This window comes from Balaenoptera borealis (assembly GCF_965194805.1).
Source record: "Balaenoptera borealis genome assembly, chromosome: 10".
NCBI classification, from domain to species: domain Eukaryota; kingdom Metazoa; phylum Chordata; class Mammalia; order Artiodactyla; family Balaenopteridae; genus Balaenoptera; species Balaenoptera borealis.
In genome coordinates, this window is record NC_138874.1 from 101,141,031 (window position 1) to 101,166,416 (window position 25,386).

General features: G+C 41.7%; 1 protein-coding gene across 3 annotated transcripts in view; it reads left to right on the forward strand.

Annotated features, from left to right (window-relative positions):
- Nucleotides 1-25,386, forward strand: part of ACSL5 (acyl-CoA synthetase long chain family member 5) — a 45,856-nt gene that overhangs the window by 10,342 nt on the left and 10,128 nt on the right. For 2 of the 3 annotated variants that reach the window (XM_082408316.1, XM_082408315.1), the window contains exons 2-14: nt 7,765-7,949; nt 11,343-11,448; nt 16,508-16,572; nt 16,692-16,793; nt 18,410-18,509; nt 19,834-20,012; nt 20,790-20,822; nt 20,911-20,962; nt 21,762-21,835; nt 22,160-22,237; nt 23,339-23,473; nt 24,578-24,712; nt 25,238-25,333. In XM_082408316.1, coding sequence (XP_082264442.1) covers nt 7,794-7,949; nt 11,343-11,448; nt 16,508-16,572; nt 16,692-16,793; nt 18,410-18,509; nt 19,834-20,012; nt 20,790-20,822; nt 20,911-20,962; nt 21,762-21,835; nt 22,160-22,237; nt 23,339-23,473; nt 24,578-24,712; nt 25,238-25,333 — 1,311 coding nt within the window. In that variant the 5' untranslated portion in view covers nt 7,765-7,793. Of the gene's footprint in view, nt 1-145; nt 7,572-7,764; nt 7,950-11,342; nt 11,449-16,507; nt 16,573-16,691; nt 16,794-18,409; nt 18,510-19,833; nt 20,013-20,789; nt 20,823-20,910; nt 20,963-21,761; nt 21,836-22,159; nt 22,238-23,338; nt 23,474-24,577; nt 24,713-25,237; nt 25,334-25,386 lie in introns of those variants that run through there. The other variant, XM_082408317.1, reaches the window with a different exon arrangement.

Consider the following 25,386-nt stretch of genomic DNA (forward strand, 5'->3'; position numbering starts at 1 on the left):
CGTGGTAGCGGGCAATGGGCACATCCCTACGGAGGCTGCCCCAAGTTTACGTCTTCGTGATTGATAGTGCATTTTGTACTGTTTCATCATCGCGAATCTAAATGATGGGGAAAAGGCATTTCATTTAAGTTTGCATTTTAAAAAACTATAAGTGGAGCTGAATGTCTCTCCCTGGTTTTAAGTAACCTGTTTGTTTTGCCATGAACTTTCTGGTCATGCCCTCTGCCCTTGGTTTTACTGGGTTGTATTTTGTTTTTCATTGACTTCTACACATTTCTACTGAGGAAATGAGCTCTTTGCCTATCTGGAATATTTGATATTTTCTCCAGTTTATCTTTGACTTTGTCTCTGGTATCTGTTCTGCAGGGCAAATATCTTTTAAAGTTTTGTGTAGTCAAAGTTGCCAACATTTCCCTTTTATAGCTTCTAGGTTTTGTGTCTGTCTTGAGTCTTCCCCATGCCAAGATTATAAAAAACAATTCTCTCATACTTTTTATCCTCAAATACTCTCATGGTTTTCAATGTTTTATATTTAGTCTTTGATCCATCTCCAATGTATTTTTGTTTTAGGGGTAAGACAGTAATCAACTTTCGGTATTCTCTCTGAATGGCTAGTCTCTTGTCTCAACACATTGATTGTAAGTGAAAAAAATCTATCTTGATTTGGACTGCAATTTAGTATATGATAATAGCATCCACTGGGAGTATTTCAGGATTATCTCATTACATAGATTTGTCTATTTATGATCAATAGAAAACTTCTATAGCTCCATAGTAAGCAAATTTGGTAGTGTTTGGGTAACCTCTCTGCTACCCACCCAATTCCTGTTACTTTTCAAAAACTTTCTGACTATTTTTGTAAGTTTTATTTTTCTGGGTGAACTTTAACTTTTTAATTTCCCAAGAAAATCCTATTGGTCTTTATTAGGGTTGCATTAAATGTATAAATTTATTTAGGGAGATTGGACCCCTTGACTATTTCAAGTATGTCTTTCCATTATTCAAGTCTTTTTATGTCCCTCGGATGTGAACTTTTTAAATGTAGGTTTTACACATTTATTCTTATATACACTATTGGGAATGGCACCTTTTCCATTATTTTCGAATTAGTTATTTGCACAAAATATAGGAAAGCTATCGACTTTCTGGCTACTGATTTGGTAACTGGCCACCTTACTGAAATATCTCATGGTTTCTAATTGCCTCTTATTTCTTTAGAGAGATTTTAGGATTCCCTTCTCAGCAATTTTTTTTTAAATTGGGAAATATGACAATAAATTTTATCTTGGATATAACTGAATGTTGGCCCTTTCTGACTCATTTAAGATAACATGAGTAGCTGAGGTTTACCCTCCTTAGGAACCAATGCTTTTCCATTTTTTTAATTTTGTATTGAAATATAGTTGATTTACAACGTTGTGTTAGTTTCAGGTGTACAACAAAGTGATTCAATTATACATATATATAAATATATATATTCCTTTTTTACATTCTCTTCCATTATAGGTTATTACAAGATACTGAGTATAGTTCCTTGTGCTATACAGTAGGTCCTCATATCAGCCTTTTCTCTGACTAAGTTTTGCGAAAGAGGATTGTTGTCTCAAATCATGTTATATTTTATTTCTTATTAGAAGAAAACTCCATGTGCTACAGAAGAGTAAACTGGTGTAAGGAAAGGTGAAAACTCCTTAGCTCCAGAGCTCTGAGAAAGCCGGGTGAAGGATCTTGCAATAGAACTCTTAACTGGTTCACATTCATTGCATATAAAGGAAAAGGTTATCAGATCCTCCCAGGTATGCTCATGAGGCTATTGGTTTGTAATGTCCTATTGACCTGTTGCCATTACTTTGGGGTTTGTCTATATATATTAACTATGCAGTTAAGGAATGATATGGAGGGCTCCTAAATTGGGGGTGGCAGAAATTTAGGGAAATAACAATGGAGTCTGGATTAGAACTTAAAGCCCAACCAAGAAAGCAGAACTTTCATATACAGCCTCCTTAATAACACATAGGCCCCTTTGGAGTCATTATGAGTTGAGAAGATTTGTGACATAGTCTCTAAGAGAGAGTAAGTAATTCAGTATGGAAGAATGTGTTAATTAACTGCGTGTAAGAACTTGGGGACTCTGGTCTCCCTTTTAATGAACTTTCTATCACCTCAGAATGAGCCCATACATGCAAGAGAACAGAAAACCAATTAAGTCCAAATGAGTGTGCCACTTTCTAGAAGGCAGATTCTTTTAAAGCTTATAATTGCAATCTATATCTCATTATTGAATAGAAAATAATTAGTTCTTCAAGACTAAAAGCAAAGATAATTAGTCTTATTGTCCCTTGAATTCCAAAAACCCAGGGCAACAGAATCATGTATTTCTAGGCTGGACCTTTTATCCACTTAACACTGTAGATGACTTCATTTGATAAGATCCATCCTGCAGATTCTTCCAAACCTGGAGGAGTAGACTGATCCTGACTGGTTTTTGATATATGTTAGAAATACATCCTTTCACCACCCATCATCCCGAACCTAATACCCTGCCAAAATATTGATCAGGAGTACCTATCTCAAGATTGTCCAGAGTGACTTTTGATGATTTAAGATTGAAGAGTTTGGGGGTGGGAGAGTTTTATTAAGGGAAAAGTGGGTCAACTGAAAGTATTTAGAACAGATAATTCTGACCTAGAAAACTGGTCATTTATTCAGCAACCACTCATTGAAAGTTTACTGTGTGCCAGGCATGGTGCAGGCATTGGAAGCACAGCAGTGAACAAAACAAAAATCCTTGTTCCAATTAAAGCATCAGTTCAGTAGGGGCAATGGACCATAAGGGACCAGGACTATCTCAGATAGCAAGCAGTGACATGGAGAAGAGAAAGCAGGGTCCATAATAGTGACTGAGGTGGAAAGGGCAATATTAAATAGAGTGATCAGAGAGAGCCCCTGAGGAAATGACATTGGAGTTGAGATCTGACCTATAAGCAATACACAACCATTTCAGATCTGGGGAACAGTGTTTCAGGCAAAAAGAAGAGCAGATACAGAGACCCTAAGATGGGAGTGGACTTACGCTTGAAGAGCAGAATACACAGCAGAAAAATAAAATCTTTTAAGTGAAAGGGACTATCAAAAGACAAATTATTTATAGACTATAGGGATAATCTGAAAGATTCATAGCAGTAAACATAGTTGACCAAAAACATGAATATTAGAGTAGAAGGGGGTCATTTAAGGACTTTATCCAAGGAAAATGAGACAATGAAGACATGCTGCCCCAAATCTTCAAAGGAGCAAAACCCAAAGCTGATATGGAGGGTGGTCATAACCTAGGTACCAAGGCTGGTCCTGGGAGCTTGCAAGCAGGTATGAAGGCAGGAGGTGTCCTTCAGCAAGCTTGGGAATTCAACATGTCAGGAGCCAGACGAGTAATGTTGGCTGCGGCCATTCAAACCACAGAGGAAGTGAGGACCCTGGAGAGTGAGTCAAGGGGAAGGGCTGAGGACAGATGGGCATCCTGGGGTATGGGACTAAGGCGTGTCACTATTACCACATCAGAAAGCGGAGGAAGCTTCCCACTTGGGGCCAGCCTGTGGCTTGTTCAACCATCTGTAGATAACCTCAAACAAGAACTCCCAGATACAGTGTAACACCACTCTCCTTCCTCTTTTCTTTACTGCTATTGCACTTGTCCCTACTCCATTCTTTCCCAACTGGGAGTGACGTTAAGGGAAGAGGAAAAGCTTGCAAGGGGTTCTGTGGAGTGACCGATCCAGGATTGTAATTTGAGTGACACAGGACACATGACGAGAGAGATGGTGGCTTCTCCCCTTGTTTACTTGAACATATCTGGAAGTGTTCATGGTTTCTAAAGTTTGGAATGGCAACCAGTCCAGTAGTGGTGTAACCTGAAGGTCTTGCCTTTTCTCAGACCCTTGGTTTCTCCCATTTAAACAGTGAGAGAGTTACATGATATGGTTGCAAATCTTCTCTAGTCCTAGCATCCTAGGTTCAAAATGTGTGTGTGTGTGTTGTGCATTAAAAAGGAGACTATCAATATGGTGAAAAGACAACCTACACATTGGGAGAAAATATTTGCAAATCATATATCTGATAAGGATCTAGTATCCGGAATATATAAAGAAGGCTTACAAGTCAACAACAAAAAGACAAACAGCCCAATTTAAAAATAGGCAAAGGACTGCAATAGACATTTCTTCACAGAAGAAATACAGATGGCCAAAAAGCACATGAAATTTGCTAAACATCATTAGTCATTAGGGAAATGCAAATCAAAATCAAAATGAGATGTCATTTCACACCCATTAGAATGGCTATTATTTTTTTTTTTTTTAAAGAAAAGAAAATAGCAAATGTTGGTAAGGATGTAAAGAAATTGGAATCCTCTACATTGCTGGTTGGAATGTAAAATGATAGAGCTACTGTGGAAAACAGTTTGGTGGTTCTTCAAAAAATTAAATGTAAAATTACCGTGTGACCCAGCAATTCCACTACTATTTACCCCAAAGAATTGAAAATAGGTATTCAAACAAAACTTGTATACAAATGTTCATAGCACTATTCACCACAGCCAAAATGTGGAAATAACCTAAATATCTACCAACTGATGACTGGAGCAGCAACATGTGGTCTATCCATACAATGGAACATTCTTCAGCCATTAGAAGGAATGAAGTACTGATACATGCTAAACCTTAAACATGGATAAACCTTAAAAATATTATGCTGAGTGAAAGAAGTTAGACACAAAGAGTCGCATATTACATGATTCCATTTATACGAAATATTCAGAGTGGGTAAATACATGGAAACAGAAAGTAAATTAGTGGCTGCCAGGGGTGAGGGGGAGGAGAGAATGGGAGTTACAGTTTAATGGTTTCCGCTTTTGGGGTGATGAAAACGTTTTGGAAATAACTAGAGATGGTGGTTGCACAACACTGTGAATGTATTAAATGCTGCGAAATTGTACATTTTAAAACTGGTTTGTTCTATGTTATATGAATTTTACCTCAGTTTTTTACAATGTGGGGAGGCAGAGAGGAAGCATCTGAAATTCTGTGTGTATCCTATTTGGATACCTGGTCAGCAATAGCAAACAAAGTGAGTAAGCTATTTCAGTTGACAAATAGATACATCTTTCAGTGTTTTCTGCCAATAAAGTCCCTTGCCAGTGTAGGCAAGGTAGTGAAGTGGCCAGGCTCATCCCATTTGTGGGCAGTAGGACAGGAGTATACCTAAAAGGAGTGCTCAAGAATTGGCAGACCGTGGTCTGGATTAAACCAGATGTGTTTTCGTTTATCCCATACCAGACCCTTACTAATGGAGCCAGAAGTTAAAATTGAGGTTTCATAAAAATCCAGTGTTCCAGGTTTGCTAGGGAGTAAAGAATCTGACCATCTGGTGACCCTGGGCTCACATTACTACATGGTAAGAATCAGCCAGGGTGGACAGCAGGTGCCACCTTTAGGCTGTTCATGGGTTCTTTCTCTCTCTCTCCTCCCTTTGTGTTACCTGCCAGGCAATTCACCCTCCTTCTTCCCCCATCCCACACTACCACATTTCACCTTTAGACCCTCTTTTGAAGACGTTGTTTGCAAAGTCTCCCATTAAGTCTCCCACTGAAATGTAAAGCTGCCATGTGTAAGAAGAGGGCAAAAGTCCTCAGTGCAACAATCTGTTCTTGTATCCAAGAAGGGAGGTGCAGGTAAGAATCTTTTACTTGAGGAGGGATGAAGGTAAAGGGCAGAATCCCAGATTCTAAGGTACCACCAGACTGGTGGCAGTACCCCAGGCTGAGGAAAGGGGTTGGCAATAGGCAGAGATGGCTGAGCACAAAGCAGGTTTCCCCTCCCTTTGGCATTGCTACCTGTCCTGTGAATTTTGCAGCTTCCCCTGGGGCAGCCCGCCTTCTCAGCCTGGGGTGGGTGGCCGGCCTTGGAATGGTGTCCCGCATGGCTGGCTCTTTAACATGCTTTGCCTCCTGGACTGCCTTACCACACAAGTTTGGCCAAGGCTGGATTACAAAAATCCCAGCTCTCAGAATCCTGGCAGGTGGTCCTAATAGCACCTGTTGTTAGGTAAACTAGCACCTTTGGGGTCTGGCTTTTTTTTAACCTTCCTTTTCGTTACCTAAACACAATGTGGAAGAAGCCAAAGAGTTGAGACAGTCATCCCAGTCTCTGGAAGTCCAATTTTCCTCCATAAAATGGAAAGGAACTACTCTAAACTCAGGTAATAACCAATCAAGGGGTAGAAAAATGATGAAAAGTGACTCAGGGCTTCTTGTGACTGTTACTGTTCCCACACAAAATTTCTAGGCTTTATAGCCTTTGTTAGAGTGGAATGAACTGTTTCCCTTAATGGCGAAAGTTCCAGATGCCAGCTAATGGCAGCTGTCCCAAAGCTCTAAGGGTGGCTATGACTTTTTATCGGACTTGCTTTGCTCTCTTGCTTTTGAGTAGGAATGTTTGGTTTCATCTCTGAGATATAGGGCCTTGCAGTAAACTTTAAAGAATACAAAATCTGAAATGCTTTTGCTGTGACCTGTAAGGTGCCAGATGAATTCAGTCTCCTTGAACTGTGTGGCTAGACTCTATAAGGAAAAAATGGGTTGTGATTTTGTAGATTTTAATGGGGAAGCAGCAGTGGCAAATGGTGAGTGACCTTGGACAAGTCACTACTTCTGGGAGTTTCTATTTTCTTTGTCTGTAAAATGCGATTTCAATTAGATAATCCATGCAAACAACACAGCTCAGTGCCTGGCATAGAGTTGGTGCTCATTTGTTTGATGCTGTTATTGTCCTAGTCAAGTCTGAAAGTTGTGAGGCAAGATCTGGGAGAGACGGCTTCAGCGAGAATAAGTTCCTAGGACCCACTCAAATGTTAATGCCTACTGTTAGAGTAGTTTGAAGCTGGAAACTACAAGAAAAGCTGAGCTGTGGGGGAAGACTATTTCTTTTGGTTCGCTGAGATCACTTCCTGGCCTAAATCTTCAATGCTCACCTGCTACCATGTGTCAGGCCCATTCTCCTGCATCCTTCCTGCAGACCTGGCTAAAGTTGCCTCCAATAAAAATGGTTCCTCCAGGCTCCCTGGAGGAGAGGACTTTGGACCTGGCAAGTTGTGATGCTGTTGATCTCTGAGACCCCCCCGATGGCTCAGAAAAGAAAGCAATGAGCAAGGCATATCTGGCCAGCAGGAAATGTCTTTCACAGGAGAATGCTTAATTTCTAAGATGGGTGGTGTCACCTCTCCTGAGGTTCCCTCTTCTGTCTGGTTATACTAGGGAGATGCAGTTGCAAGAGTCCTTCGTGACCCTCAGTCTGCTTGGGCAGGGGGAGCTCTCTGGAGCCCCCTCCTCTGACTACCAGCTTATTTTGGGTCCAGAGGGCTTCTTCTAGGCTTTGACAGTCAAAAAATTAAAGGGTAGTCCTTTCTCAAAATTGTCTGGGAAATGATTAACCTGTTTCCTTTGATCCTTTCCGCCTTGTGGGAGGACAGTCAAGTAGCAAGGGTAGAGAATGCATTCTACTATTCTCGACAATGTTAAGGTAAACAGTGGGAGAAATTCAGCTGCTAAAGTGGTCCAACCCTGGTTATTTGGAGGGCTAGAAGCTGTGTGTGTGTGTGTGTGTGTGTGTGTGTGTGTGTGTGTGTGTGTGTTCTTTCTGTAAACACAGAACTATTGAGTAAAAATATACGGCCATTTCCTCTAACTTTTTCTTTCCTTCTTTTTTTTTTTAGGCCTGAATTTCCTGCTGCTATTCACAAAGATGCTTTTTATCTTTAACTTCTTGTTTTCCCCACTTCCAACTCCGGCATTGATCTGCATCCTGACCTTTGGAGCCGCCATATTCCTGTGGCTGATTAACAGACCTCATCCCGTGTTGCCTCTTGTTGATCTGAACAAGCAATCGGTGGGACTCGAGGTAACTTACCCAGCACCTTTTCAGTTTGTCAAACTTGATCAAGCACAAACTAATTCAAGACCTGAGGATCACTGGTGAAGGAGACTGGGGGTGGGGGGGGTAGTATGGGAAAATAAGTCTTCTTGGTTAGCAAAAAACCCCAAAATCTATATGTCAACATTTCTAGTCATGGCATATTTTCCTTTGTAATAAAAATGAAATCACAGCTTTTACTGGTTTTGTGATGCCAGTAATCTAGATCCGGGGTTGGCAAACTACAGCCTGAAGGCAAAATCCACCTTTTTCTGTGTGAGTAGCAAGCTAAGAATGTTTTTTATATTTTTCAAGGGATATGTAAAAAAAAATTAAAAAGAGTGATAGATCATATGTGTTCCACGAAGCCTAAAGCATTTACAAAGCCCTTTACAGAAAAAGTTTGCTGACCCACGATCTAGATGATGGAGTCAGTACTTTGGGGACAGGAGAACATGTTCATCAAGACACCCAGTGTCTGAGAATAGTAAAGAAGTTATTGAGTTAAATACCAGCTTTGAGTTAATGTTCCCTCTTAAAACGACAGACATTGAACTGGGCTTTTCCCCTCAATTCCCTGACTTTTCAGCAAATCACACCGCCTCCTATATCTCTGAGCTAAGGGAAAGCTCCAAGAATTTTCTCTCATGATTTTTCATCTTCAACCCTTTTCAGAGAAAAAAGCATTCCTGTTCCTTTGTAAAGCTAACCCCTTCTGATCTTTTTACAAACTCTGTTCTTCTACTCGGGAATCTTACTCCAGTTGCCTCCGCTCTCCGCCCCCCTCCCTTTTATTTGGAAGATTTGCAGCAGCACCTTCCTGCCCTGCTGATGGTGCTGCTTCAGGCCACCATCTCTTTTCAAGCCTCCCTTTTCCCCCGAGTCTTTCAGAGCAGTCCATTTGTTGATTCCCTCTTCTGAACTTCAACCCACTGAGATCTGACCTTTATCACTACCATCTCCCCAGACTTCTCTGCATCACTCATAATCTAACTTCTTAATTCAGTGATTCTTCAGCCTCTTCCTTTCAATTGACTTGACACTTCTTCGTTCCTAAAACTTCTACGTTTGCCTTTCATCGTATCCTTCAATGAGATTTCTTCCTAAGAAGGAAAGATTTCTTTCTTTGTCACTTAGGTTCTTTCCTCTCCTCATCCTACAGTGTCGGTCTCACCATCTCTTGATTCCTCTAAAGCAGGGGTTGGCAAACATGTTCTGTGAAGGCCAGACAGTGAAGAGTTTAGGCTTTGCAGACCACGTGGGTTGTGTTGCAACTACTCAACTCTGCTGTTATAGCGTGAAAGCACAGAAAATATGTAAATGAATGCGCATGACTGTGCTACAGTATAATTTTATTTTACCAGTGAGAAGCTATGTTTGGCCCCAGATTATAGTCTGCCAATCCCTGCTTTCAATCCTCACTGCTTTTGAGAAAATCCCTCCTCTTCTATGACATGAATATGTACCTAAAAGGCTACGACACCCAAATCTGACTTTCTACTTCTGACCTCTCCGGTGAGTTCCAATCTATCTCAGTGACACTCAAGTACCTCAGGCTCCACACATCTTTGTACTGCATGTCTTCTCCCTTACACACACACACACACACACACACACACACACACACATACACATACATGCACGCGTGCGCCCTTTCCCGCTTCCCCTCCTGCTCTAGCTCAGTTAAATGCATCTCTTCTTACCCAATTGCCTAAAGTTGAGTTGAGTCATCTTTCGTCCTTCCTTCTTCCTCAGTGCATCTATGTAAGTAGACAGCAAGACCCCATCTTTCTTTTCTAGAAAAAGAACTTCATTTCTTTTTTTTTTAATTTATTTTTTTAAATGGTTTTTTTTTGGCTGCGTTGGGTCTTCGTTGCTTTGCGCAGGCTTTCTTTAGTTGCAGCGAGCGGGGGCTGCTCTTCGTTGTGGTGCGCAGGCTTCTCATTGCGGTGGCTTCTCTTGTTGCAGAGCACAGGCTCTAGATGCGTGGGCTCAGTAGTTGTAGTGCATGGGCTCTAGGGCACAGGCTCAGTAGTTGTGGCGCATGGGCTTAGTTGCTATGTGGCATGTGGGATCTTCCCGGATCAAGGCTCGAACCCGTGGGCCCTGCATTGGCAGGCAGATTCTTAACCACTGCATCACCAGGGAAGTCCCCAAAGAACTTTATTTCTGATGTCTTGACTTAATGTGACATCTGATGGAAATCTCCTGATGCTCCAGATTAAGTCAGATCTCTTGTTATAGCCTCATGGATTACCTTGTACTTTTATAGCCCTTATCTTGGTAGTAATTTACAGTTTTGAATGCTTATTTAATTGATGTCTATGCTTCTCTAAACTAACTTTCATGAGGGTTGAACCATGCCTATAGCTCTTACTGCAGCTGCAGTATCTAGATCAGGGCCTGATCCTGTAGTTCCACTGACATTTCTAGACAAATCCCTAGCTACTCCCTCTTTCTCAAATACCCTGTTCTCGAGCTGCCCACCAGAATCTTCAGTGTGATTTCTTGCCTCTGTACCTTCTTTTTTTTATTTTAATTGAAGTATAGTTGATTTATAATACTGTGTTAGTTTCAGGTGTACAGCATAGTGGTTTTTGTTTTTTGGTGTTTTTTGCAGATGATACTCCATTATAGGTTATTATAAGACACTGTATAACTCCCTGTGCTATACAGTCAATCCTTGTTGCTTCCTCTGTGCCTTTATTCAGGCTATTCCTTCACTTTGAATTACCCTCCTTTCCCTCTGCTCTATGAAACCACATCATTTTGGTAAATGCTTACTTATCTTCAAAGTCTCTATTGAAATATTATTTCTTCTCTGTAGCCTTTCTACTTGATACAGAATTGTTCACTTCATTCATCTCCCAAAACAATTATTACAGCATGTACATCACAGTGTTATATTTGCATGTTTTTCCCCTCTCACCCTACCCCAGCTCCAAAAACTCCCATTTATGGGGTGCTCATGGGCAGTAATTTTGTCTTAACTCACTTTGCATCTACAGTAGTTGCTCAGTGACTGGAACATAGTATGCATTTGATAGATGTTTAAACTTAACATGATTTTTTTAAAACTATATAACTATAGTATTATCTCTTTTGTGTGTGTGTGTGTGTGTGTGTGTGTGCACGCACATGCGTGTATGCCTAGGGAGGTGGGGGGAGATTGCCAAAAACATAACTGTGACAATCTCTGGATTTCTCTGATATGAAGACACCACAATTTTGAGATTTAAAAAATTGATTGATTGAGTACTAAAAGGGTCATCGCTGTGACCTCAATAGTCAGTGTTTATGTTCTTTTCAATTCAATCCATAAGGGTTTGGAAAGGGTGGGGAAAGACTCGGTCTTAACCTAAACTTGGTCTTGTGTCTTAGGGAGGAGCACGGAGAGGTCCTTGCCAGGACAATGACCTAATACGTTACTACTTCTCAGATGCCAAGACAATGTATGAAGTTTTCCAAAGAGGAATTGCCGTGTCTGGTAAGCCTGGCTGTCTCACCTTGCCCGTAAGGCCAAGGTGGGGTCCTGTTCCATACCTCTCCTTCCCAGTCTCACTTCTAAAACTCTAGCTGTTTAAATGTGGTGGTCCAAGAAGAATCACAAATACAGCGTGGAGGGGACGTGAGCGCAGTATCAGGATGGGTGCTGTAAACTGTCTAGTAGGACAGACTTGGGTTTGAAACCCAGTTCTTCTATTTCCAGCTGTGCGACTTTACATAAACCACTTTGCCTCTCTGAATCTGTTTCTCACTTAACACAGGGAGAACTTCCTGGCCAAGTTGTTGTTAAAGAGTTAACAGTAGGAAAGTATTTTGATTAATTCACTAGTACATTTTATTTGTTTAGGAACATGCTTTTCATAAATGCAATTCCCTGCATTATAGAATCTGAGCCAGAATTAGTATTCAGGCCTCCTGACTTCTTACCTTGCCCTTGCCCCCCAGTGCCATACTACTGGCCCATGCTGCTGCTCATAGTACCACAGAAGGTAATTATCTTTTGGACTTTCTTAGAAACATCACCACATGACCTTTGGTAGGTTCATTTGGAAAATATCAAAGCTCAGTAATTCTATCTTGTATCATTGAACATGATGCTAGGTACACTAGTTTCCTTTCAAAATCAACTAGCTTATAACTCTCCCTATAACTTTTTTCTTTTGGGTGATATTCAGTCCAGGCGGAGGTTTACCTCTGTGACCTCTTCTCATCCCTTCCCTTCTACCTTTTAATTATGACTACGACAATATTTAATAGTCGAGTGCTAACCAGCCTATAGTATTGCACAGATATCATCTACTTTATCTTCCCTACATCACAGGGATTAGTGGCTATCACCCCCATTTTTATTTATTTTTATTTTTTAAATATTTATTTATTTGTTTGTTTGTTTTGGCTGCACCACATCTTAGTTGCGACATCGTTGTTTGTTTTTTTGGTTTTTTTGGTTTCTTTTGACTACGTTGGGTCTTTGCTGCTGCGCGCGGGCTTTCTCTAGTTGCGGCGAGTGACGGATACTCTATGTTGTGGTGCACGGGCTTCTCATTTTAGTGGCCTCTCTTGTTGTGGAGCACAGGCTGTAGGCGTGCAGGCTTCAGTAGTTGTGGCACATGGGCTCAGTAGTTGTGGCACATGGGCTCAGTAGTTGTGGCGCACGGGCGTAGTTGCTCCACGGCATGTGGGATCTTCCCGACCAGGGATGGAATCCGTGTCCCCTCCATTGGCAGGTGGATTCTTAACAACTGCGCCACCAGGGAAGTCCCTCACCCCCATTTTTAAAAGCGAGGAAACGGAGACTCTGAGATTCAGGAACATTTCGAAGGAGACAGAACTAGAAAATGTTGACACTGATACTGAAATCTAAATCTGTCTGTCTGGCTAGATTATTCTATTTTACGTCAGCTCTTAAGTGTTTTATAAAAGTTGTTGCACCTCCAGACAATGAAAGGTTTTTTGTAAGGAAAACTTGTATCTGAAGTCTCCAAAGGGGCCTGTACTTACTATTTCTGGCTCCAAATTAGTACTGATTTAGACTTCCAGGCAAATAACAAACACAAACCAATGCAACCATTAGTTTTATTTATTTGACAACTTAAGATAGTATATAGCTAATACAATAGACTTCCCTTTGGGATTTTCCATTTTTTGAAGTTTTCTTCACTGAGCATGTGTTGTTATTGTAACTAGAAACAAGTCATTGAGCATGTAATATGTGGCACATAACACTGCTTCATTTAGAAATTTTATTTCAATACTCAATTAAAACTAAACAGATAAAGTTAAAATGGCTTCTCATGTAAGTAGGCATGAAAAATCCAGCCTGGCTATTTCCATAGAAAAATGACACGTCTGTTTACAAACCGGGATTGAATACATCAGCCCTAACCTCTATCTTTAACCCCTACCCAGTAGATGATCCATGTTGAGAATCACCTGCAGATAATGTTTAAAATATAGATCCTCTGGCTCCACTGTGTTGTTTTTTTAAATTTAATTTAACTTATTTATTTTGGGCTGTGTTGGGTCTTCGTTGCTGAGCGCGGGCTTTCTCTAGTTGGGGCGAGCAGGGGCTACTCTTCATTGCAGTGCACGGGCTTCTCATTGCAGTAGCTTCTCTCGTTGTGGAGCACGGGCTCTAGGCACGCGGGCTTCAGTAGTTGTGGTGCGTGGGCTCAGTAGTTGCGGCTCATGGGCTCTAGAGCGCAGGCTCAGTAGTTGTGGCACACAGGCTTAGTTGCTCCGTGGCATGTGGGATCTTCCTCGACCAGGGATCGGACCCATGTCCCCTGCATTGGCAGGCAGATTCTCAACCACTGCGCCACCAGAGAAGCCTTTCACTGTGTTTTACTGAATTAGAATTCCAGATAGTTTGACCTAAGAATATGAGTTTTTAACAAAGCTTTCCAGGGATTCTGCATGCCGGAGTTTCAACTCTACCCAGCTTTGGGACCCAGTTTTGCTGAGAAGTTGTTAATGGGTGGATTCTTTTTAGATGTCCACATCTTAGAACAGAAGAAGATCTAAGTTGCTTAAGTTAATCAAAGGCTAGGCTGTTGCCTGGTCAGGACTTTGGCTAATCAGACTGAAGCTGATTAGGGCACAGAGTTTAATGAAACCCCAGTTGGTGCCCCTTTGGGCCAATTATTTGACTTGTTCCTTGGTCATGGGCCTCTGCTAGTATTTTCATCAAGAGGGAAGTGATAAGGAGATGCAGTATAGTTTTTCCCACCTTCACCAGCTCTGCCACTTACTGAGTGAGCTTGAAGCTGTCCAGCCCTTCATGATTCTTGGTACCATGGGGATAACACTAGTTATTGGGAAGACCCAATGAGTTAAAATGCCTAGCACAGAGTAAGCTAGGTACCATAAATGGTACTTATCATTGGTGATTAATGTCAGTACAAACAATCCCATTGGTAGAGCACCAGTGGCACACACTCTAGGCTGGAGCAGTGGCTGTGAACTCTAAAGCAGGACTTGCGTGGCTTCAGGGAAAGTCTCAGTCTGAGACTTGACTTCTTGAGCGTTCATGCAGCTGCTTCAGCAGAAAGAAAAAGAACTAACGTTTCCCGTGGACAGTCTCCACATTCATTTAAAAAAAAAAAATATCTCTTTAATCAGAGTGACTATCTCTTTCCTGCTTTCTTTCCTTTTTCCTCTGTCACTTAGTCTGGAAGTTCACTTATTTACCTCTGAATTCCTAGTAACCTTCTCTTTGAATGCTTCCTTTGGGCTAGACCTGAATTCCTCTTGGCAATTTGGCTAAATCCTCTATGTAAAATTTCCTTCTCTTCTGCTTTTCTATTTATAACTCAGTCTCATTCTGGCTTAGACGTGGGGTCTTCTCGGCCAGTTAGAGTTGTTCCTTAGCCTAACAAATACCATGACTTTTGTGGCTTCTGTGGCTGCAATTACTATTTACTCTAGTAAGTGGATGTTCCCAGACTTATTGTAATTTTAAATAAGGCTGAGTAGTTTCAATGTTCAGAAGTGTAATTCTTGTATTGTCAAATGTAAGACAATAAATGTAAGTTGTAAAAATATTGATGGCCAATGTAAGTGTGTGTACATGTGTGCTCCTGTATGTACTCGTATGTGTGTGTGTTCTTGCAGTTCTTTATGAGTCTCAGTATCTCAGAAGACACGCTCATAACAAATGGGCAAAGTACATTACCAGATAAAACTTAACAAATGAGGGAAAAGGTCCCACTTTAATAGCTGTTGAAGAAACCTAGACTAAAGCAATAACTTTCTAAAAATTATTTATCTATTTATTTATTTATTTATTTTTGGCTGCTTCGGGTCTTAGTTGTGGCCCACGGGCTCTTTTCGTTGTGGCATGTGGGTGTCTCTCTAGTTGTGCGGGTTTTCTCGTCTCTAGTTGCGGTGCACGGGCTCCAGGGTGCGTGGGCTCTCTAGTTGTGGCACACGGGCTTAGTTGCCCCATGGCATGTGGGATCTTAGTTCCCTGACCAGGGATCGAACCCACATCCCCTGCATTGCAGAACAGATTCTTTACCACTGCACCTCCAGGGAAGTCCCTAAAGCAATAACTTTTAAAACCTATTTAACCAGAAGACATATTAAAAAGAGACTATTTAGTGTCTATGACTTGATATATTGCTGGTTGGAGAAAAGCAAATTGTCACAGCTGCTTCATCAAGCATTGTGGTGCCAGGTATCAAAAACCTGAGCCGTCTGACCAACCACCCTCACTCTCAGCCGCTGCCACCCTTCCCAACCCAGTTATTTCATTTAAAATACTGTATTCTAAGAAAATTTTCTAACTTTGAAATGATCAATTGGAAAATATGCATCATACCATTACCATTACCAAGATTGAGGTGTCAATCTTGGAAACAATCTCAATGCCCATAATGAGATAAATTCAGCTATACAGTAGAACCCTTCATTACTTGGCCATAATAAGGCCATTGAAATCTCTACAGAGAAGAAATAATAACAGGGGAATATTTATATCAAACGGGGGAAGGAAGCAGGATACCAAAATATACATGTGGAATGAATATAACCCTGTAGAACTATCAAAGGAAGTATGAAAGAAAATATCAGCCTTAATAATGGTGTTTATGTGATGAGATTATTGATGACTTGTATTCTGATTTTTTTCTAAATTGTTATGAACATATATTTCTCTCATTGTAGGGAAGCTCAATCCAAGATTATCCGATATAGTCTATTAGTGTTTACTTGTGGGCTTTTGTTTGTTCACGTCATGTGGGCTAGTCCATACTCATGGCTTTCCCCAAATGCCTGTTACCATGGAGGTCACACATTCCAACATGGAACCACCCTTGTTTTGTAGCATTTCCCAAGTGTTTCAAGTGTAGTTTGCAAGGCTCCCTCTGCCTTTGAGAACTGAGTACTTACTGCGTTTGAATTTCCTTGGCACATAAGAGAAGCTCGCGTCTTTACTGAATTTATCCTTTGTGTCTTGTCTCTTCCTAACGTCCTTTAACCTTCTCTGGTCCAAAGAATTTGCAACTGGAGCTGATTTTCATTTAATGTTATGTTTTTAGACAATGGGCCTTGCTTGGGATATAGAAAACCAAACCAGCCCTACAGATGGCTGTCCTACAAACAGGTAAGTCAGGCCCATGATTTTGGATAAATTCTTTTGCTTGTGTGGTGTCTTGAGCTAATATGATCTCTTTTGGGTCTTGACTGCTTTTTTCTCTCTCTCTTTACCTCTCTCACTTGTAGGTGTCTGATCGAGCAGAGTACCTGGGCTCCTGTCTCTTGCATAAAGGATATAAGTCATCACAAGAACACTTTGTTGGCATCTTTGCTCAGAATAGGCCAGAGGTAACCATGTTGAAATTAACTCAAGGCAATGAGTCAGGGCTAAGTCTAAAGACTTTAAACCCTACCCCAAATCCAGCACTCTGACACTTGCTGATGACTTATCAAAGCTGTTTCAAGACCTCAGATTCTTTAATTATTGTTGTACTTAAAAGTTACAGTGCAGGACCTCTTTAATCCTGGTTGAATGTCTAGTGCTATTTGCTAGGTGACTGGACTTCTCTTACATGTCTCCCATTATGTGTCATTTTAAGTCAGTCTGTTGTATGAAGAAGATAAGGGAGCTTTGAAGGACTGGCAAGTAAGAGCTTGAGGATGATGTGGAAAGGGATGAGTTTGTACTAGAATGGGAACTTGCACATTGTATGTGAACTAGCAACCAAGGCATCCATTGCTACTGAGACCAGCTGTAGCCATCTTTCCACAGTGGTTTGAAAACAGATTTTAGACATTAAGATGATTGGAATTAAGCTTATCTTCAAGTTCAAGTTAAGTTATTAGACCCAATATCCTCAGAGAAAGCCTTTGTATGTTTCAGAAGAGTTGGATGACATGTGCTCACCTGAGCCAGTTGCTTAACTAAAAATCCAAGAGGGCCCCGGCTGCACTTTTAGATGCATCTACATACTTCATCTTCATTACACCCAGCCTCAGTAAGAAGAGATATCCTTGACTCTAGTTCAGGAACTTAACACCAAACCTAGTATCTTAATCTACTAGGGCTGCCAAAACAAAATACCACAGACTGGTGACTTAAACAACAGAAATTAATTTTCTCACAGTCCTGGAGCTTGGAAGTTCAAGATCAAGGTGTCAGCAGGTTTGGTTTCTCCTGAGGCCTCTCTTCTTGGCTTGCAGACGGCTGCCTTCTTCCTGTGTCCTCACATGACCTTTTCTCTGCCATCCCCTGTGTTTCTTTCTCTTCTTATAAGGACAACAGTTATATTGGATCAGGGCCCCATCCTTATGACCTCATTTAACCTTAGTTACCTCCTTAAAGGCGCTATCTACAAAAACAATTGCAGTGGGGTTAGGGCTTCAACATGAATTTTAGGGGGAACACAATTCAGTTCATAATGCCTAGACTGACATTCAAGGCCCACCATTAGCAGATTCTGGCCCACCTTTCCAATTCATTTCCTGTCACTTTTTATGCTTTCTGATGTGTACTTAGTGATGTCATGCGGTCCTATATTTGTTCATTCACTTCCTTCTTCCTTGAATACCTTCTCTGCCTCCATCTCCATAACCAAATCCTACCTGTCTTTCAAAGCCCTGCCCAATTTCCATCACTTTTCCCAAAGCAGTCCCAGATAGCCTACCCCACCCCTGAGTGTGACTCTACCTCCTTAAGACTCCCTAATGCTTTCCATAACACTTATGGATAGAACTTATTACACTCTCCCTTTGTTTTATAGTTGTCTCTGCACCTATCTTATCTTCTTTATTTAATTATATTTTATAGCATCAGCAGTGGCAGTCCCTAGGGCATCACAAAAATGGTGATTTTTTTTTTATCACAGAGCCACCAAATAAGCATTTGTTGACTAAATGACTGAATTAGTACATCTCCTTTTCAAAGCATAAGCTATTCCTTATTTGAACTTCTCTCCATACAGTGGGTCATCTCTGAGTTTGCTTGTTACACGTACTCCATGGTAGCTGTCCCCCTGTATGACACCTTGGGAGAAGATGCCATCATATACATTGTCAACAAGGGTAAAACTTTGCTATTACATTTTTTTTAACATCTTTATTGGAGTATAATTGCTTTACAATGGTGTTATTTTCTGCTGTATAACAAAGTGAATCAGCTATATGTATACATATATCCCCATATCTCCTCCCTCTTGTGTCTCCCTCCCACCCTCCCTATCCCACCCCTCTAGGTGGTCACACAGCACCGAGCTGATCTCCCTGTGCTATGCGGCTGCTTCCCACTAGCTATCTATTTTACATTTGGTAGTGTATATATGTCAATGCTACTCTCTCGCTTCGTCCCAGCTTATCCTTCCCCCTCCCCATGTCCTCAAGTCCATTCTCTACGTCTGCATCTTTATTCCTGTTGCTATTACATTTTAACTTGATTCTTTCTTGATGCTGAGTAATTCCTCATTATCTGCTTTTGTTAGCAGACTTAGAATGCTGTGACCAGAAAAATGCTCAAGTCTCTCTTGTCCTGTAGTACCTATGATATAATTTAGAGGGAAGTTACAAAAAGCCCATGAGACAGGGATATAATCAGATAGAAGGTTCAATGAAATGCTTCAAGGTAGTGTTATATGACAATATAGTTTAGCAATAAGACTATTTTTGCTGGCCACCCTGGATGAAAGGCCACAGAGTTAGTGAATAACTTATTTAATTGATTGTATCACTATGAAACTACTAGTTTAATTTCCTATTCTTATAAGTCGAAGTCAGTATAGCTCACCAGCATGTACCAATGTCCATGCTGAGTCTGTGGACCAAATTACCACTGTTAGAGAAACAAGTTCAAGTTCAATGGGCAAATAAGACATATACTAGATGTTACTTTCTGTCCCAGAACTAGTAGATTAAGTGAGTAGATCCATTTGAACTATAGACATAATCAGAAGGTTTCTATTTGTGTAAACAAGTATCAAAGCAAATGCTAACATTACAAATCATAAAATGCTTGTCTGCTAAAATCCCACTTGCCTCCTCCTTTCCCTTCTAATCCCTCCTCGCGTCTCCCCTAGGTAAAATACATTGGCAGGACCACATCTACGTGATTCATAACACGTTGTCTGTATTCTTAAGCAGAATGAATTTTGTGGCTCCTCTAGAAACTATAAACTGTTGAGCACATGCAAGGAAATTAAGTGCTTCTGTTTCAATTAAGCTTATTTATTATCAGTGGAATGTTTCAGATTTTATACGTTATAAATCTGATTGACAGACATAATCTCCTTTGGGGACCCAGTAGCTTTGAAATTTTCAAGAATCTCTTCCTCTTTGCAAGACAATCGGGTACACAGCAAAGCAGGAGGGTAACCCCCGGCCCTATTTCTGCTTTCAGCTGATATCACCACGGTGATCTGTGATACGCCCCAAAAGGCATTGGTCCTGATTGGGAATGTGGAAAAAGGCCTCACCCCGGGCCTGAAATTGATCATCCTCATGGATCCCTTTGAGGACGACCTGAAGAAGAGAGGGGAGAAATGTGGAGTTGAGATCTTATCCCTGTTTGATGCTGAGGTATGGCTCTGAAAGTCAGCTCACAGCTGGAAGGCGGGTCTGATGCTGTGGGCAACTTGCAGGACTTCTACACAAGGGAGCAAGCTGTTGTTCTCCGGGGTGGAAGGAGAAGAGTAAATTACACTCATGCTGTGAAGCTTTGGGAATCATTTCCCCAAGACAACTCAGAAACCATGCCAGTGGGTGAGGAAGGTCTGTGGCCAGTGTGCACAGACTTCCAAGTAGAGGATTTATAAATGCAGAGGCTAGGTGGCAGTTAAAGATATGGTCCTGGAGCGAGGCTTCCTAGGTTCACGTTCCAGCTCCACATCCATTAGTTAGGTGACCTTGGGCCAGTTGCTCCACATCTTCCTTTCCCCCTCTGTAAAATGAGGATGAAATAGCTCTTATCTCACAGAGGAGTTGTAAAGAGTTATATGAGAGAATATAAAGTGCTCAGGACAGTAATATAAAGTGTAGGAAGCCTTGAAATGTTAACTGTTCATTTTATTCAAAACGATTTAGCAATGGTCCTAGAAGACTGAACCATAGGAGTCTGATGGGAAGTTTGGACATTTGGGATCTGCCCTCTTGAGTTGATATTCTAGAGAAAACTTATACTCTACCCCAAGGCTTCCATTGTACCTGAATGTTGCCTTCTGGGCCTGATCCAGGTTGGAATTTTGGTTGTATTCACACAGAGGTGTTCTCAAGCAAAAGGGAAAGGGAGGGCTGTATTTGTCCTAAGTCTTCCCAACTCAACTAATGTCTTTCTTTCTTGGTTTCCTGCTCATGCAGAATTTAGGCAAAGAGAACTTCAAAAAACCCGTGGTAAGTTTTCTTCTGCCCAAATTTGAGTGTTTCCATATTCAACTTTCAAAGCTCACGGTAGACTAAGCCCTTGTGCTTTCCCCTCCAGCCTCCTGCACCAGAAGATCTGAGCATCATTTGCTTCACCAGTGGGACCACAGGTCAGTGCCCAGGAAGTTGCCCCAGAGGCCCCTGGTCAGCCAAAAACATGGCTTGAGCCACTGACCACTAGTGGGCTGGTAAAAATACCCTACAATTAGCCCTATCCATAGGGGCTTATAATCTAAGACTTCTGAGTACAGATGCCTGCATAGAAAAACCTATGCATAAGCAAATAAATTTCACTGAACACAGTGGGAGGTGTTTACCTGCTATGGAATTCAGGGCTCTTAAAGGTGGCATCAGAAAGTCAACTTTCTCCCCCAGCCCAGACTCTCTCAAGTTGACATCACTGGAGTGGTTTCACTCAATCAAGATAGCCCAGTGGTAGTTCTACACAGATCACTCCGTGTCCTCTTTCTCCCCTGTATGTAGTTACCTAGCTATTAGAACTCAATAAATTTTAACGTGATCCACAATGATCTAGAAGTTATATCCATTCCACTGTGCCCCGTTTATAAAGTGATGGCTAGGTAATGTTGTTAGATCTGAAGTCTTCAACATGAAAACAGCACGGGGAGGGGGGCGGGTTACTTGGGATTTTCTTTTTGACTGCGTTGCTGTCTGTGACTGTGGCTATGCCCTGTGTGGTAGCACAAGGCTAACGCTGCTGTCAGAAGTAGAATCTGTGGAGGCATCAATCATTCATAAGCAGAGTCATACACCGTTCATAAAAAACACAGTGACAGGAGAAGCTCTCGGCTCCCTGGAACAGAACCAATCTAATGTAGCTTCTCATTTCAATGCCAAAGGCTACCTATTAGCCATTTAACAGATCTTTCCACCTCTTGTTTCCTACAGGTGACCCCAAAGGAGCCATGTTAACCCATGAAAATATCGTTTCAAATGCTGCTGCTTTTCTCAAATGTGTGGAGGTCAGTGGTCAATTGAAAAGGAGGCCCTCGTTAAAATGGGAATCTGTCATAAGATTTTAAAGTTAGAGGAGGCAGAGGGGGAAGAAACAGGTTGAAGGCCTGAGTGTGGACAAATACTGGTGCATCTTTGTCTAGAGTTTTGCTCTTCTAGGGTCACTGCAGATCTCTGCACTCAGTGCAGTTAGGGCACCCCTTAGAGTTGCACAGTGCACACCTGTACAACTGTATGCAGCGGTCCTAGAAAGAAGAAGTGTTTAAATCTTCTTTGGAAGAGAAAGTTGGCATTAATCCAATGTTGTCTCCTTTCCATTTCCTGATCTATAGTATACTTTTGAGCCCAGTTCTGAGGACGTGACCATATCCTACCTCCCCTTGGCTCATATGTTTGAGAGGGTTGTACAGGTAAGGATCCTATATTCCTAGCAGGTATGTGAAAAGAGGGTCCTGACTTGCTAGTCCCACATTTATTCCAAAGGCAGCTCTGCAACATTTACAATCCTTTCTCTAATGTGAAGGACATGGGCAGGGAGTTGGCATGGCTGAGTCCTAATCTTGGCATTGCCCCTAACCTGCTGCAGAGCCTTCCTCTGTTGAGTGTGTGTGTGTCCCACGGAGCAAATGCTTCCTCCTGCCTTCACACAGGGTGCCTGCAAGTCCAGGGAGCTCATAGCCTGGAGCTTACTATCTACCCTCAATTCTGAGCAGGGATACGAGGGATTGTTTTTTCTTTTTTCTTTTATTTGGGTTAGAACTTTTTAAAAGACCTAGGGTTAGAGAAAAGGAGTTCCCCACAGAGGGGTGGAGAAGGAGCCTTTGATCCAGGTAAGGTGTCCAGAGCATTTAAGGTGGAGCTGTTGAGGATTGCGCAGCAATTGGGGGAGAGCTGGTCTTCTGTGAGTGGACGCCAAGCTTTTAGGCTACTCTGAGGCTGATTTGAGAACCGAAAGCAAAAACACAGGTGTTATTAGGGATGGAAAATCCTCTCTCTAATCCCTGCTTAAATACCTCTTCAACCAGCTTATCTGTTGATGCATGAAATGCCAAAATGGAAGATTCAGTTCCCTGGGCTAAAGTGTTGATATCTGATTAATAAAATATCAATTCTAATAAGCATATTTTTTCACATTTTACCATTTCTGAAACTGAGATGGTCTTACAATTGTAGGCGTGTTCTAGTTTGAGTGGCAGTGTTTTTTCTTAGTGCTACATAACGAATGGTCTCTTACAAAGGATGATGCCTTAGACCCTCACCCAGAGCTGTGGGCAGAGTAGGGCTGGGCCTTCAGTCTCGCAATCTGTCTTACCTGTCCCACCACCTCAGCAGAAGTGAGTTTCCATCTTGCCTAGGGGGTAGGGTCTCAGAGTTCTGGGTACATGAAATTTCAGGGGTCGGGCATCCTGTCTTGAGAAAAGTGCCCATGGACATCCTCAATTCTGTTCCATACAGACCCCACCCAAAGTGGTCCTTTGGCTCTGAGCTCTGCTCTTTGGTTTTGTTTTTAGGCTGTTGTGTACTCTTGTGGAGCCAGAGTTGGATTCTTCCAAGGAGATATTCGGCTGCTGCCTGATGACATGAAGACCCTGAAGCCCACAGTCTTTCCCGCGGTTCCCCGACTCCTTAACAGGGTCTATGATAAGGTACTACCTTGCTTCTGTTGGGCTGGCCCTGAGCTGCAGGAGCTGTCTGGGGCTTAGGCCTGACTAAAGCTCTTAGGAACTCTATGTTACTAAGAAACGTGCTCCACTTCTACACGCAACCCCTACCAGCATCCACTTATAGCCACACTTACAAGTGCAGCCATGAAAAACCATAACAGATGAAACTCCCTTTCCTCTGGATGAGATTACTTGGATGTGACCTGGAGAAAGAGATTAATTCAGAGAGTTGGGGAGCCCCTCAAAATTCAGCTGACTTACTGGGAAATTGTTACTCTGATTTCATAACACCTACTGGTTTAGTGTGCTTCTTGCTGAGGTGCCAGGCCCCATGGTAAATATTTCATATGCGTTCCATCATTTAATTTCTACAAAAGCCCAGGAAATCATGCCAACACTTATAATCCCTAACTTACAGATGAGGAGACTGAACCTTGGAGGTTAAATAACTTGTCCAGGGTCAGATCTAATAAGGAGTCGGGCCAGAATCCCACTGCCACATAACAGTTTTAGCTGTCATTGATCACTGCTCTATTTTTCATTAAGGTCGGCAAAATGGTGATTTTTTTAATCCAAGCATTTCTCTTGCCTTCATTAGCTGAGATTCTTCCATAAAGGCATGAAGATTATTTGATTTTTTCCTTTATCAGTCTTTAAAATAATGAACTGGTACCCCAGCGATCTTCAAAAATGGCCAATGGGATGTTTTCTTTGTAACGTTATGATACTACATAAATACATATGACACTGAATCAAAAGTCCTAACAGTGGTACCCAATCAGCTGTTTAATCAGTACTCCCAGGTAACTTTACTGTAGATAGATGCTGACTACCTTTTGAGGACATGCTATCTGAGTTGTCAAGGTTGTTTGCTAAGGACAAGGAACTTGGAGGAGCTGGAGCTCTGTGTGTATGTACTAAGTTCACTTCTTTCTTAGTGTGGGCTCATCATTATTCAGCACACCAGTGCATGAATAAGAGCCTCTTTCTTATGAAGCTAGGAGGCACTATCTCTTGCTCACTGATGAATGGCCTTGGTGAGTATCTCCAGTAGGTTTCCAACTAAGAGGCGCTGTCACTCTGCAGGTACAAAATGAAGCCAAGACACCCTTGAAGAAGTTCTTGTTGAACTTGGCTGTTGCCAGTAAATTCAGTGAAGTGAAAAAGGGTATCATCAGACGCAACAGTTTCTGGGACAAGCTCATCTTTGGAAAGATCCAGGTACGTTGGGTAGATTCTGGATGGAGCCAGGTAAGTATCTGGGCTGCCCACTGACTCAGCACACTTTGCTTTTCCTTTGATGGTCAAGCATCTCTTTAACTGGAGAGCCTTTTGCACTTTCTGTGTTCACTCACCTTTTGAGATCTCTCTTGGACAACTTTGCCACTAAAGGGATTTGGTCAAAAAGCAGAAAGTGGATTTTTCTTAGGCTCTAGCACTCTCATTCTCTTAGGTGATCTGTTGAGGTTGTAGGTAATTTGAAGGGCCCAAGAATACAAATTATCTAAGGAAATCAAAAAAAAAAAAATTGCAGGTCTGGTCCCAGCTATGGATGGTGGTGACAGTAAGAGCTAACATTTTAAGTTCTTTTCTACAATGTTGGACCCTATTCTAAGTGCTTTGTAAATTAACGAGTTTAATTCTCATGACAACACCGGGTAGGTAGGCTGTTCTACCCATTTTGCAACACAGGAAACTGAAGCAAAGGGAATAGTCTTCAGCACGTCTTTTGTGTCTATTAAACAGGAAAGCCTGGGCGGGAAGGTTCGTCTCATGGTCACCGGAGCTGCCCCCATCTCCTCTCCCGTCTTGACGTTCCTCCGGGCAGCAATGGGATGTCCGGTAAGCCAAGCGCCTTTTTCTTGATGATAGCTTATTTCACTTTTGCACAAATA